Raw genomic sequence first — 15242 nt, forward strand, 5'->3', positions numbered from 1 at the left:
ACTGTTGTTTTCAAAAACATTGAGAGCTTCCAAAAGCTTGTTCAATATCACTAATAGAACGATATATACGTATCACTTTCACAACACTATCATGAGGAGGTTTATGTTTCTCGCCTATTGTCAAGTTGAATGAAGTTCATTCACCGACACTTGTATCCTGTGAATAAATTAATATTTCATACAGTGTTTTCACAGACTGAATATTCATATATTTATCCGTTAAGGGGGCTTTACACGCTACGATAAATCGTAACAATTGATTGAACGATTTATCGCTCCAAAAAATCGAAAGAGTAGAGCACAATTTACACGCTACGATGAATTGTTACGATTTCTTGTCAAATGTCATCTACTGACCGCTATCGACCCCAGGAAAGTTTTTAACCATGGAGGAAGTAGTGTCGCTGTACATCGGTTGTTTAGTGAGAAAGATGAAGAACTCGCGAAAACCAAGTGGAGCCGGGAGTGATTGCTAAAGACAAAGGATTTCTCTCATGTAAATTTGTTGAAAGAGTTTCAAAATGAACCAAACGACTGGTGAAATTATTTGAGAATGGACGAAGAGACCTATGTTGAGCTGCTAAGTTTAGTTTCTCCGTTTATTGTGAAATATGATACTGTTATGAGGAAAGCGGTATCTTTCTATGAAAGACTCAGCTACCTTACGATTCTCTGCCACTAGAAGAAGTTTGAAGGACATGGAATATTCCACTGCCATTTCTAGACCAGCTCTCAGCAAAATAGTCCCGAAAACATAGCTATCTATGATGTATTAATACAATACAAAACGCAAAAACACTGAGTGAAATCGTAGCGATAAATTGATGCAACTGTTACACGTTTCAACACATCGTTACGATTCCGAGAAATTGATGCCAGCCAGCTTCAACCATCCTCTCCAACTCCAATCCCAGTAAATCGCTACAGTCTCCCATTTACTCACAACGATAAATTGTAACAATCTGATCGTTACGATAAATTGCTACAACTTATCGTTGCGTGTAAAGCCCGCTTTAGAAGAATCGACGATAGTGAAAGTACTTGGATTTATTTTGATGTTCGATTCTTGACCTTTACAACCTTTTTACGATTATGTTTGTACCGTCGAATTGGCTAGTCATATTCATGGAAGTGTAGGATTGTGCAAGTATGTTGGGTATTTGCTATAAAAGCATGCCTCCAGTTCTCATTAATATTGAAATTTGTAAATAATGGCCAGGTCAATGGTGTACTAATTACTCAGTATTTGGTGATAAGGTTTTCATTAGAATTTACATAATTTGCATAAAAAATTGTTGGTATGTTTTTTTATTGCATTATAGTCATTTCTAACAGGATACAGTATTAGTTTTGAGTTTCGAATATTTTCAACAACATCATTTTCATATTTTATATTTTCAAACTCCTCTTGTTTATAGTTTATAAAAACTGATGCGTTAGTCATTCACCTTTAATTCTTATTAGTCAGTGGTCGATGCTTGAAGACAGTAAACAAATCTAAAGAAATGAACTTTAAATGTTCGCTTCAACTTAAGACGTGGAAACTCTGAAAGAATTTCGATTTTCAATTATGGAATATCATTGATTTTAGGTCGATGATGGCCACTATCTTGCACTGACGAGTGGCTATGAGCCCGAAACCGGTCTGCAAGTGTACCCATTTCAAAATTGAAGGTCGACTCTTTCAGTTGTATTGCCAATTGCATATGCAGGAAATTTTCTGTGAAGATTCCTGCACTGACGCTTGTCGGATATAATCCAACGCCATTCGTGGTATTAGCCAGTGGAGTAGTTGTTTTTTGATAGGCGTTAGTCCATTCAACCTACTGTCTAGGTATATCCGAGACGGGCTTGAACATTTAAATTTCATTTCTTTAGATCTAGTTTGAACTACTGTTTTGAATTTCCCGCTGTAGGCGCGGTAGCTTCTGATTGGTTGACTGTATGGCTGCAAAAGTGGAGGAGTGGGGGTGGTCTGAAGTGGGCTTTGAAAGTCTATGCCCAATTCACACAGATGGACGTCTGGCAGAGACGAGGCGCGGACCTTTGTCCCTTCCATTCTGTCTGAACTGGGCCTGAGGTTCGAAAATCGCCAGAATGAAGCGTCATAGGAAAATAGATGGGATTTTGGGCCTCCATATTGAAAAGTACATTTATCGGTATCTCAATATCATAGGTACACATATCGAGGGATTTAACAAAGTAGTTAGGATATATCGCCGAGATGTAACAAAGTATAACATATAACATGATGATATCGTGGAGATGTTTATATCATAAATGTGTTTGTTGGGTAATTTTTTCCTAACTCAGTTTGTAAAATGTCTTTCAATTGATGAATGAATGTAGTAGAATTATTTAAATCCACAGTGGATTTAAGAATAAAATTTCCGGTAATTTCAAATGATAAGTTGTGTACATGGTGAATTATATTCTGGTGATTGTAACCGGTGAAACAGAATAGCACAGGCGCAAATTAGGATTATACTATATTTTTTTTAATTTCTGCTTCGTTCCTCAATAATTGCCACGTTAACACAGCTTTATAAAAGTCTGGTTGTCATATAAAGAAATGAAAGATTTCTAAATTCCAACTACACATTTTCCAAAATATATCGACTCAAACTATACCGAAACCAATAATTTTGGAAGACTGTTTCTAATTTCGATGTATGTTTTAGGCTAAACCGATTCAACAAGATGCCAAGTCCGTCACTTACAGATCAACTGTTCAACCCACGCATCACCACGTCACTTTGGTCCGCGAAAAAATCGATACGATGGTGAAAATGTTTGAGTATTGTAACAGAAAGTATCCGAACAAGAGGTGTTTAGGAACGAGAGAGATTTTGGCAGAGGAAGACGAAGTCCAGCCGAATGGAAGGATTTTCAAAAAGGTAACATGATTTATAAAATGTGTTGCAGATTACTCTTTCTTCAAATACATGCAAAAATAGGTCGATTTTCAATTCAAAGGGAGCTTTTCTCTATTCCAACCTCAACTGACCCTTTGTTGTCATAACCCCTAGAATTTGAAAAAGGAGAGTTAGTCTCGTGTACTATTTTATGTTCCATCTGCCCGCGAATAATTCAAGCAATAATGTCGATAAATCTGTCAAATACAGATCCCGAGCTTGAGAGTTACAAGCAAACAAACATACATACATACATACATTCACATATACATACAATGAATATTACTGGAGTTTCTTTTTTCAACACCAAATCGTTATTTTTAACACCTCGACACGTGTTTCGATCACCAAGTGATCATCTTCAAGAGGAAGATTAAACTGCAGTTTATCTGGTCCTTCCAAAGAAAATGGTAAGGTAAAGAAAAGCTTCGAAAACGATATAGCCTTTTCAATTGATTTTTAAAAACTTGAAGTGATACATTAAACAGATCTAAGTTATTATGATATTGATTTCCCAGCTTCATGGAAAAAATGTATATGAAAAATGTCAAGATTTCTTGTATCTTTTTTTTTTTTATTAAAATTATAACAACAGCGTAGAGTTCAACATAGTTAAGACATTATAAATATAAAATATGTTGTTATTCTCCCTAATCAGCAAAAATGCTGGTCTTGGGATTCACAAACATTCAACATGACAAGTGAAACATGAAAACCAGTAAACCACTATTAAGCTCATAGTATCAAAGTATCAGACATGTGCCTCGAGGCTCAGATGTTCTTTTAAACTATTGATGAATGAACTATAGCCCGGCAACTCACGTATATGGACAAGTAGCTCATTGAAGGCTTTTATAACCTGTGTAAAAGGATTGTATAATCCTTTGTTCGTTCTTACCATGCTCAGGTGTAAGTCATTTCTACCCCTTGTATTATACTGATAAAACCGGTTGTTGACTAGTAGATCGTTGTTGCTTTTGATTCTTTTGTTTTTTATTTTATATATGTTCTTGCATTGCTCAAGTTTAAGTAGATATTTAATTGAGTGTAGTTCAGTCTGTGAGAATAAATCATTTGTGTGGGTTCGAAATGGAATTTGAAATGAAATTTTTATTGATTTATTTTGTAGCGTTTGAATTTTTTTGAAATTAGTAATGCCACAATTACCCCATATGATTAACAGATACCTAAGATTCGCCAATATATATGCATTGTAAACCAAGTATCTATTACTGAAACTCAAGTAACTGGAACACCTATATAGAGCTCCTAACATCGGTACAATTTTATCATTAATATGTTCTCTGTGTTCTGACCAGTTTAACTTATCATCTATTAAGAGTCACAAATACTCGGTTTTTGCAACATTCATTAAGGGTAAGTTATTTATTCTCAATTCAATATTTCCACAAATTTTATTTTTTTGTTTAAATAGCATGTAAACGGTTTTTGCAGAGTTCACCTTAAGTTTATTATGTGCTAGCCAATTTGAGTATTTAGAGAGATCTTCATTAACTGTGTTCTCCAGTAAATGTAAATCATATCCACTGTACAAAAGGACCGTGTCATCGGCTAACGTAAAATACCTTTCCTTAAGCTCGGCCTGCCTCAGTGACAGTACCATCAATGTATAGAACAGGGACCCCAAAACGGAACCCTGTAGTACGTCACAATTATTTTTGATATGCTCACTCATACTCTCACCAACAACGACAAACTGGGATCTTTCTTTTAAAAATGTCTCAATGAGAGAATAAGTTTTGCCCCTTATACCCATGCAACATAGTTTGTTCAGAAGAACAGTATGGTCAACAACGTCAAATGTTATTATGCAGTGTTATTATGAATGAAATCTATGGTATCGCTACTCTTGATAAAACCATACTGATACTCATCAAATTCCACATAACGATCAACAAAGTCTATTATTCTTGTCTTTATTATAGTTTCAAAAATTTTAGAGAATGACCACACAATTGTTATAGGTCTATAATTTTCTAAGTTTTTGTTATCACCACCCTTAAATATTGGTATTACTTTTCCAGTCTTCAGTATCTCAGGAATTATCCCCGCTTTGAAAATATCTTTTATCAAATTAACGAGTATCGAAATTCAATTAATATTATTTATTTAACGGATATGTTGTCGTGCCCTGCTGCAGAGTTTTTATTGAGTGCAACTATGACTCTCCTCTTTAGCATTGGTTTCCTTTAGGGATACTGAGTTGCTACACGATAGTTCCTCAAAATCTACACTTTCTATATTAATATCTATATTAGAAATAATTGATTGACCTATGCTAGTAAAATACCTGTTGAACATATTTGCCACCTCTTGAGGGTCAGTGATAGTTCTATCATCTGTAAATAATTTAATTGACTCGTTTTTTTCCTTCTTTATATTTATTATCGAGTGTATTACTCTCCATTGTTTTTTTTTTGCATTTTTACCTGCTTTTTGCCATTCTGCTTTGAAATAAATTGATTTTTGTTTCCCTATCTCATTGGTAACTTTGTTTTTGAATACTTAAAAGTCCATCCACAATTTATTTATATTTTCAGAATTTGGATTTGTTCCATTCATTTTTTTATATATACTATCTCGTTCTTTTATTAAGTTAAATAAATCGTAGGTCATCCAATCATTCCCTTTGCGATGTTTTAATTTTATCTTATAACTAGAACTTTCTTTACATGCATTCATTACCTTTCTTAGCATATCCATTGTGTCAATGGATTCACAATTTTGTGACGCATCCCTAAATTTTTGTTTGAATAAATCTTGCTTAACTACACTAAAGTTTGTTAGTATCTTTGGTTTATAGTATACAGGCTCAATATCTACATTGATATTTAATGGCTTATGATCAGACAGAGCATAGTTGTATTTTGTTTAATATGAAAAGTTATTAGTTGAAGTATTTCTGAACAGTTCATCTCACTATTTATTAATTTAAAGAGGAAACTCAAGTTCATAGAAATTCTCATATTGTATTTATTCGATTTCAGTTCGTTATGGGAGATTATAGATGGAAAACCTTCTCCGAAGTCAACACGCTGGCCGAACACTTCGGCAAAGGTCTCAGAGAAATGGGCAACGAATCCGGCAACAACATTGCGATTTTCGCCGAAACTCGTGCGGAATGGATGATTGCCGCCCACGGTATATTCAAACAAAACATCCCTCTTGTCACCATATACGCCACTCTAGGCGACGAAGCCATAGCGCATGCCATCAATGAAACAGAAGTCACCACCATCATCACCAGTTTCGACTTGCTGCCGAAGTTCAAGAAGATCCTGCCGATGATTCCCCGCGTTAGGACGTTGATCTTCATGGAGGATCAGCTGAAGAGTTTGGAGAATAGAGATGGATACAAAGAGGGGGTTGAGATCGTGAAGTTTTCGGAAGTTTTGCAGAAAGGTGCCAAGTCCAGTATCGGTGAGTATATTAAATCTTTTGCATGGTATGCAAACTCCACTTTCGTTGAGGGGAGGTTTCCCGATATACTGAAAATGTCGAAGTTTTTGCCAGTATACGAAAATAAGGGCTCTCGATCTGACTGTGCATCTCACAGGCCCATATCCCTACTCAGTTTTCTAAGATTATCGAATACTGTTTCCATCAAAGATTATATGATTACTTTGAATCATTCAAATTATTTTGTTCTAGTCAGAATGCTTATAGAAGGAATAAATCTACAGTTGGTGCAGTTGATCAACTCACTAAACATGCGCTGGAAATCTTGGAAAACAAACAGCAGACTTTAAGATTATTTTTTGATTTGAGCAAAGCCTTTGACCTCGTTGACCATGACGTGGCTGTGCATTGAATTGGATTGGATCTTACCTGACTATATATATATATATATATATATATATATATATATATATATATATATATATATATATATATATATATATAAAACAATATTTCAATTATTCCTAGAAATGAGCACATCCATGAACATTTCACCAGAAATAACTCTCAACTACATCAACCTTATAGAAGATTGACAGAATCAAAGAATCACACCATGTACATTGGGGTTAAGCTAGTGAGGACATCGAATCCTCAAATATCAAGGGCTTTAAAAGGCGACTCAAGATTTTTCTATTGCAAAAAGCATACTACTCTGTGGATGAGTTTCTCCTTGAATCCTAATTTGATTGTAGCTTATTAACTTTTTTTATGTTTGTTTTATGTAATATATTGACTTTTTTATGTTTGTTTACCCTGTGATGTTATATATCTATTTTTCTTTATTTTAGGGTATCATCATCCCAAACCGGATGACATAGCCATCATTATGTATACTAGCGGTTCCACGGGCACTCCCAAAGGGGTAATACTTCTACAGAAGAATTTGATCGCCACTCTGAAAGGTTTTGCCGATTCCACGCCCATTTACGAAACCGACATCATGATCGGTTTCTTGCCTTTAGCTCACGTCTTCGAACTGATGGTTGAGAGTATATGCCTTTTCACGGGAGTTCCTATCGGATATTCTGGCGCTTTGACGATGCTCGACAGTTCCAGCAAAATAAAGAAGGGCACCAAGGGGGACGCAACGGTATTGTGCCCTACGGTTTTGACCAGCGTGCCAGTAAGTTTGATGGTTTTCATTTTGTCTCATTGTTTGACTTAGATGTTAACCTATTTCTTTTCTGGCAGTTAATATTGGACCGGATATCCAAGAGTATACAAGAGAGAGTGAACAAAAGCAGCAACGTGAAGAAAGTTATATTCAAATTTGCCTACGATTACAAAACGTACTGGAAGAGAAGAGGTTATTCTACTCCGATTGTAGATATGTAAGTCGTTACATTTTTTTTACCAGTTTCAAAATACTTCTGTTTAAGTACTCGTATATGTTTTTTGATTTTTATCTCTTTATTTTTTCAATAAGAAAAACAAGATGAGTTTGTGACACGAAAATCACAGTTGATCCTCCTGAAAGTCGTCGTCTATGCATCATTCTGCGGTGATAATAAAAGGAGATAGAAAATCCACTTTTCAACATGGGATCATTAAATTTGTTTTGACACTTGGGTTAATTCCCTGTCACTTGTTTGTGTCCTATGGACCTGTTGTTGTTTGCATTTGTTTATTTTTTTATTTATCACAGAACTAAAACCCCTAGTTTTAGTTCTGTGATAAATAAAACTAGAGGATTTAGTTCTGTGGTAAAAAAGGGATGATTGCCATCTAAATCATTTTAATGTTCCTCAGTTATGTTTGATTTGATAATTTGTAAACTGGTTTCCTTCTGTTTATATTTTGGTATTTCCTCTGATGAAAAATACAAGAATTTTTGGTGTGTTTACACGTGACAAATGACGTTCATATGTAAAAATGGCGACTCTTTAAATTTGCACTGCCTCACCCTAGCAGGATAATTTTCATTAAGGTTTATACTTATACACACGACTGTTGTTTCTCATCACAAAACAAAAAAAAAATCTGATTATTTAATGGCCTTGGCTGCCAGAGAACACATTTTTTCTCAAAATTTTAGAATAAAAAACTAATGTAGTGCTATATTCAAACAAGAAGATTCACTGACAGTTGACAGTAATAAAGTAGTTTCAAGTTTTAGAATAAGTATAGCCCTATAATTTGTAAAATATGAACAACAACCAGTTGTAATTGGTTTTGGAGGACTCAATTTCAAATTTACTATTGATTTTGAGTGAAACTTGTCTAATTTGAGTTTGAAGTTTCAAAATGAAAAACATTTTGACCTTCCATCCATGTCTCGACATTCGTTTCGCTAGCCAAGCGAGTATCATCAGGAGATGCCTACATATTTAGTCATCTCCTGATGAAGCTAACTTAGTTAAAGAAACGCGCGTCGAGATACTATGCTTCAGTTGTGTGAAAATGTTCTCATTAAATTTTTTGAGTTTTAATTACAGCTGAGGTTATTTAATTTTACTCAGGCATCACGTAAGAAATTTAACGGTGACATCTCCGTTGAGCTTAACCTAGAAAAGTTATTAAATTGACGAGTTTTCAAGATAGTCTCTAGAAATAGACCCATAACCTCTAATTTGGATAATATACTTTCAATTCTCAATACAGGATAACCACATTATATCATTGCCAATACCTAAAAGTACTTTAATAAAAAAATATTTTATACATTCGCACTATATCTTTACGCAAAAAAATTTATTGCTAGATTAAGCCTATTTATACACTTGACGAATAGTTTTTAAATATTGTCTTCACTTTTATTCCATTTTATGTCATTTGCTTATTGTTATATGTCAAGTAGATTTTTTTTTTCGAAAATTGGTTGTATGTAGATTTGCATATAATAATAATAATATATTTATTGCCATGGGTTTCCTATAAAACATCAACAACGTCAAATGCAAAATTACAATTCACAAACACACATAAATATATAAGTAAATACTTAGAATTACAACAAAATTACAAGTAAAATGTAAAAATATATATCATCTCTTAGAGTACTTTCATTTGGACCTTTACAAACAATTTAAAAAAAGTATGCATATATAACTCATACGTTACAATTTCACTAGTTCGGACTTTCATTGTCTACTATATAAAATGATTTGAAATCCCTGAAACAACTAAAAAAGAAAAATTAAAAATGAATAGCTGAAAATAACAATTATATTAAGCAAAATAAACCTGAAATGAGATAATAGTGAAATAAAATACAAGTAAAAATAGAACAATTAAATAAAAAACAATAAAGAAATGAAAAAAGAAAATAAAAATAAAAAGTGGAGAGATTCCAAGTCACGTTAGTTCACGACGTTTCGATTGTTAGTATCTACAATCGTCTTCGGGTGGTGACTGGACTGATTCCTCCGAGACATGAATATTTATAGGTTGTTCGAGTACTTTCACTTATCCCAGCTTTCCATTTTCCGCTTCACTGGTTCCGTGGGAGATGACCGTTTTGGCGGGAGTTGGCCATTTTTCGCTTGATGATGGGTTTCCATATGTTGCGTATTTCTACGCTGGCTTGGCTGAATACGTTGTTGGACAACATGTATGCGGCTTCCTTGAATTTTCTCCTAAACCAATGTTCCTCTCTGTGCAAGCTCTCAGCTTGGGACCACTCGATGTTGTGTTGATGGGTCCAAACATGGTCTGCTATTCCTGATTTGCTGGTTTCCCTTCTCTGTATGTGTTTCTTGTGCTTGGCAATGCGAACATTCAATAGCCAATGGCCTCATTCTTAGTTTCACCAATATAGGATTTTCCGCACTCACAGGGTATCCGGTAAATGCAATTCTTGGAATCGCAGTCCGCGTTTGGTGGCCTGGTTTTCGTGAGGCTGCTACGGATAGTGTTACCGGATCTGAAGCAGGTTCTGATGTTGTACTTGGAACCAATTCTTCTTATTCTCTCCGATCATACGTTACACTTTACAGATATTGTAATATTCGTCAAGTGAATATAGGGAATTTTCAATCAGATATTCCTTCAAAGTTCGTTTGAAGATTCGCATGGTATCGATTTCTTTGAAATCTGGAGGCAGTGCATTATATATTTTCATACAGTTATAGTACGGACCTTTCTCGAATAGACTTGTTCTATGTAGGAAGAATTTACTGTTCTTTAGACAATAAAGTTTTTCAAATTCTGTAAACTTGATAGTGTTTCTGAGTTGTGTTCAGTATTTGGGTCACTTCGAACGAAATAATCTGAGTGCTGTCTTTAAGTTCATTGTCAGCTAAAGCAGGTTTGTCTGTTTCTCCAAGATTTCAATTTCTCTTATGTTCAGAGAGCCCAGTACTTATACTTCTTCTCATGCTTTCATTGTAGACTTCCCTGAAGCTTCAAGGGAACTGGTATACCTCCTGTGTTACTAAGGACTATCTGGTATCCTTACTTGACCTTAAACTCTCCCTGATAGTTCTCGTTGGCCTGAATATTAGTTTCATGTTGTGTTTGTCGAGAATTCTGGCAATCCGCACTATAACATGTTCAACATAGGGAAGCAAATCTTTTCTGTTAATAGGCCTAGCTGGAGTTACTTTAACTATCTCTAATGGGTCGTATTGCCTGCATACACAATAAAGTAACTGTCCAGCTTTGACAATTTTCCAGCAACGAATAATGAAAGCATGTAATAATTTTTCATTTGGTCGACTTTTATGCATCAACAACTTATTTGCAGGGTCGTCTTCAATCCAATCCGTAATCTCATGGGCGGAAAGATGAGAATGATGGTGTCTGGAGGCGCCCCACTATCTCCTGAAACCCACGAACAAATCAGTAATTGCATGTGTCTAGCGATAATACAAGGTTATGGTCTCACAGAAACAACTTCCTGCGCATGCGCCCAAGATAGTAAGTCATTTGAACGAAAATCACTGCAAGGGATTGTAACATGTTTTTTTTTTTTTTTTTTAGTTTACGACATGACTTTTGGTCGCGTTGGCGCTCCCTGTACCGTATGCGATCTCAAGTTGGTTAGCTGGGAGGAGGGAAACTACAGGATAACGGACAAGCCTTACCCTCGAGGGGAAATTATACTTGGGGGAGAGAATATCAGCGCGGGATACTACAAACTGCCCACTAAGACGGAGGAAGATTTTTTCGAAGCCGATGGAAGGAGGTGGTTCAAGACCGGAGATATTGTGGAAATACACGAGGATGGTGTTGTTAAGATAATCGGTAAGCTTTTTTTGTATTTATTGTTCCAAGTTGTGATTATGTAGTTTGGTATACAGGAACGGATTGAATTATAACCTTGAAACTATGTTTAATGCTTTTCTCTTATTTTTTTCATTTGGTCAAGAAAATTCTTCCTGTTAGGGAGGAAACTTACATAGCAATAGTATCTTGTTAGTTCATAGAATAAAAAATTAAGAATCTTGAGGTATTTGTTAAATGCAAGACATTATCAATCAGAGCAAAACCCGAAATGAATAGAATTTTAAGATCTCAGAGTTAGCATATACATTAAAACAAAAATTAGAGCAATTGTATTTTCTGAAAAAATTGAAGAGAAATTGAAATTTTTCTTCGGAAAAGGAGTGAATTATCTCTGTTCTATAATGAACTTTGAACAGATCAACTGATGGTTCAATAAATGGGATGTATCAGACAAAGGGGGATAAATATGTAACCAAATTGAGCTTCTTATTGGTACAGGTCGAAGTCAGCACTTTAACGACTGGGTCATCTCTAGGACCATGTGAGATACTAATGGTGTCACAACATATTTTTACTTTCGACATCTGTGATCCTACGCAGAATACATGGCACAGTGTTGAAAGGATACAATGTATTGAGGAGCGAGAACAGAGGGACTAGGTAAACTTAGCGGGTTGGGGATTATTCATAACTTTTGAAATATAATATTTTCTGTTCTCAAAATATTCCAGTATCACAACGATAAGGATCACAATAAAGATGAGAAATATCACTGTTTCACGATGTGAGAAGCAATAAGCCATATCATTACAACCGAAAAAACTTTTTGGAATATTTTCAGTTCGACCATAGAAACTTTTTGAATTCATATAAGTTTGAAAGGAACTTGGCAATGCAGTTTAAAAAGAATCAGTAATAATTAATCGGTTGTATTTTGTAGATAATTTCATTTATTTAATTAATAAAGTATATGTCAAAAACATAAGCTATATCTTCATCAATTTTTCAAACTGCTTTTCAAATGTGTTCTGAGAAGCTGGGCTTTTCAGAACACATTGTAATTCTTTTGATGATCTCCACATAGCTCACCAATTTGTAGTAATTTCCGGTCACTTCATTTCATACCTTCTATAATTACTCCATAATATTTTTTTCTCAAGTTTTCTACTGATAAAATATATTTAATTTTTGAACTAATATTTCTACCAATTTGCTTGATCAATCATGTATATTTGTTGTATTTGATTTCCATTCCTTAGCCATTAGACCTAACGGGAAAATTCTTTCATCAAAATGTTCATATATTTTTTTAATTACGCACCTTCGTGATGCTGCCAATTGCAAACTATTATTTTCAAGAGGAATACAATTACTTGAGTGATCAGATATTTTTGGTAAATGTTTTATGATGTTGAATATTCACTACATCATCTGCTAATAGATTATCGATCAATGTAGCTGAATTTTTTGTAACTCCTAAATTTTCTTCGAGTAACTGTATAAGAACTACAAAATTGAACAAATCTTTAATTTTACCACTGTATATATCATCAAATTTGTAGTTAATACTGAAGTTGCCTACAATTACTACTTTATATTTTTGTCAAAATGATACTAAGTAATGATATAAGCCGAGCAATCACATCTGATATTGAAACAAAAAAAATTCGTTCATTTTCAGACCGCAAGAAAGATTTAGTAAAACTGCAGGCAGGTGAATACGTGTCTCTTGGAAAAGTCGAAGCTCAATTGAAAACTTGTCCATTGGTAGACAACATCTGCGTATACGGAGAGTCATCCAAAGATTTTTGTGTCGCTCTCGTTGTAGCCAACCATCAGCAACTGAAGGATCTCGCTGAAAGGAAGGGAATTGCTGAAAAGTCTTTTGAAGAACTGTGTGTGGATTCAGATGTGGAAAAGGTTGTCCTGCAAGAATTGGTGGATCACGGAAAACGAAGTAAGTTTGAAACGAATTTCTTCGTGAATTTCTTTGCAATGTATTCGTTATTTCAAATCGATTTTCACTGATTTGATTTTGCAGGTAAACTGGAGAAATTTGAAATTCCTGCCGCAGTGAAATTGGTAACGGAAGTGTGGTCTCCTGATATGGGTCTAGTTACGGCAGCTTTTAAATTGAAGAGGAAAGATATCCAAGAGCGTTACAAGCACGAAATTAAGAGAATGTATGCCTCCTGAAACACGGCTTGGCTGTGAACCACGCCCACAGAAATACACTCATAAATCGCATGATTCGCTTCTGAAATGTGTAAAATTGTAAAGAATTTTGTATTTGCTTTGTACATATTAATGAAACGTATGGAGTAGGTTATGTAACACTTTTATTTATATTAGTTTTACGTTATACATTTTTTTGTAAATAAGAACAAATTTGTATTTTATATGCGTTTGTAAAGTGATATAAATTCGGCAACTTTGTTTTTCGATTGTAACTGCGAAACGTTTAATTTTGGTGATGAATCCTATATTCATCTGAGTTAGTTATTAAATTTCGGTTTGTTGTGTTTTGAAAAATGTTCCTGAAAAGACTGTTTAAGAACCGATCGATCTTATGTATATTACTTGTCAGCTGAAATAATCGGTCCACTATTTCTTTGAAATGATGAGACAAGTACTTAAAGAATCTAGATAATTGTAAAAATATTTCCTATTGATATATGTCCGTATGCAATGTCGTGAATGGAAATAGTCCTAGTTCAATTTATTTCATAACATTATTCGTCACTGTAAAACTTGACAATTAAAAGAGATCGGAGTTTGGCGCCCAACGAGGGGCGCTTTCATCTGTTCCATATCGATACTCGTTCCACGAATTATTTGCCAAGATTTACTAGACGAATAATGCAAACACAGATGGTGCTCCACTGATTGGTTCTATTTAGATTAAGTAGCATGCATGGGGTAGAAATACATCACAGATTAGATTAGCCGAGGAGAATATTTGTTATGGTTTTGTATTATTTTTTGAGGACACCATAAATTAAATCATCCGAGCCTTGACTGTATTCCAAAATCGGTTATATATATATATTTATTGATGAGATTGTATGGGTGTCAATTTTTTGTAGCTTGGAGGAATGTCCGAGATTTTTTGTATCAGATTATTCGGGTTCCTCTGCAGAAATTGTGGCGAGTACGAGTGCTGTGTGCAATACCGAACAAAAATAGGCTGAATAAATTTACATAATTTCAGATGTGTTTCATTTATGAATTTCTTGTGAGTACATACCTGTCTTTTTATTTGTAGTGTAGGGCAGGGGTGGCCAACCGGTCGATCGCGATCGACCGGTCGATCGCGACCATTAGTCCAGTCGATCTTGGCAAGGCAAAAAATATAAATAAATAGACCAGACTGCGCAACGTAATTTAGACTGGCATTGTGATTTAGCTTTCTTGGTCGATTTTACTGGAAAACTGAGTACATTAATTCTGAATCTACAAGGCAAGAATAAAACATTAACAGAAATGATGAGTTCTATTGCAGCATTTCAAAGTCAAACAGCGTCTATGATAGTTGACATAGAGAAGACAAAATTTGAACAATTTGGATCAAGGATCATATGTGTAATATAGTTAGTTTTCTGCCCCTCGTATATCACGGCGAGTGTCGAGCCGGGAGAAGGGGTCATGGTAAAACGGGGAGTCGGAATGTACAGAATA

At 34.7% G+C, this 15242-nt stretch overlaps 1 protein-coding gene across 7 annotated transcripts in view; it reads left to right on the forward strand.

Moving 5' to 3' along the window:
- The window catches only part of Acsl (Acyl-CoA synthetase long-chain), a 63778-nt gene extending 49004 nt beyond the window's left edge, over positions 1 to 14774 (forward strand). For all 7 annotated transcript variants that reach the window (XM_074171084.1, XM_074171087.1, XM_074171088.1 and 4 more), the window contains 8 exons: positions 2682 to 2897; positions 5924 to 6356; positions 7187 to 7521; positions 7590 to 7729; positions 11083 to 11255; positions 11319 to 11582; positions 13246 to 13521; positions 13606 to 14774. In XM_074171084.1, coding sequence (XP_074027185.1) covers positions 2682 to 2897; positions 5924 to 6356; positions 7187 to 7521; positions 7590 to 7729; positions 11083 to 11255; positions 11319 to 11582; positions 13246 to 13521; positions 13606 to 13760 — 1992 coding nt within the window. In that variant the 3' untranslated portion in view covers positions 13761 to 14774. The remainder of the gene's footprint in view (positions 1 to 2681; positions 2898 to 5923; positions 6357 to 7186; positions 7522 to 7589; positions 7730 to 11082; positions 11256 to 11318; positions 11583 to 13245; positions 13522 to 13605) is intronic.
- The last annotated feature ends 468 nt before the right edge of the window (positions 14775 to 15242 follow it).

This window comes from Leptinotarsa decemlineata, unplaced genomic scaffold, assembly GCF_025532065.1.
Source record: "Leptinotarsa decemlineata unplaced genomic scaffold, Ldec_3_MD MMD2_tig00000008_RagTag_RagTag, whole genome shotgun sequence".
Lineage (NCBI taxonomy): Eukaryota > Metazoa > Arthropoda > Insecta > Coleoptera > Chrysomelidae > Leptinotarsa > Leptinotarsa decemlineata.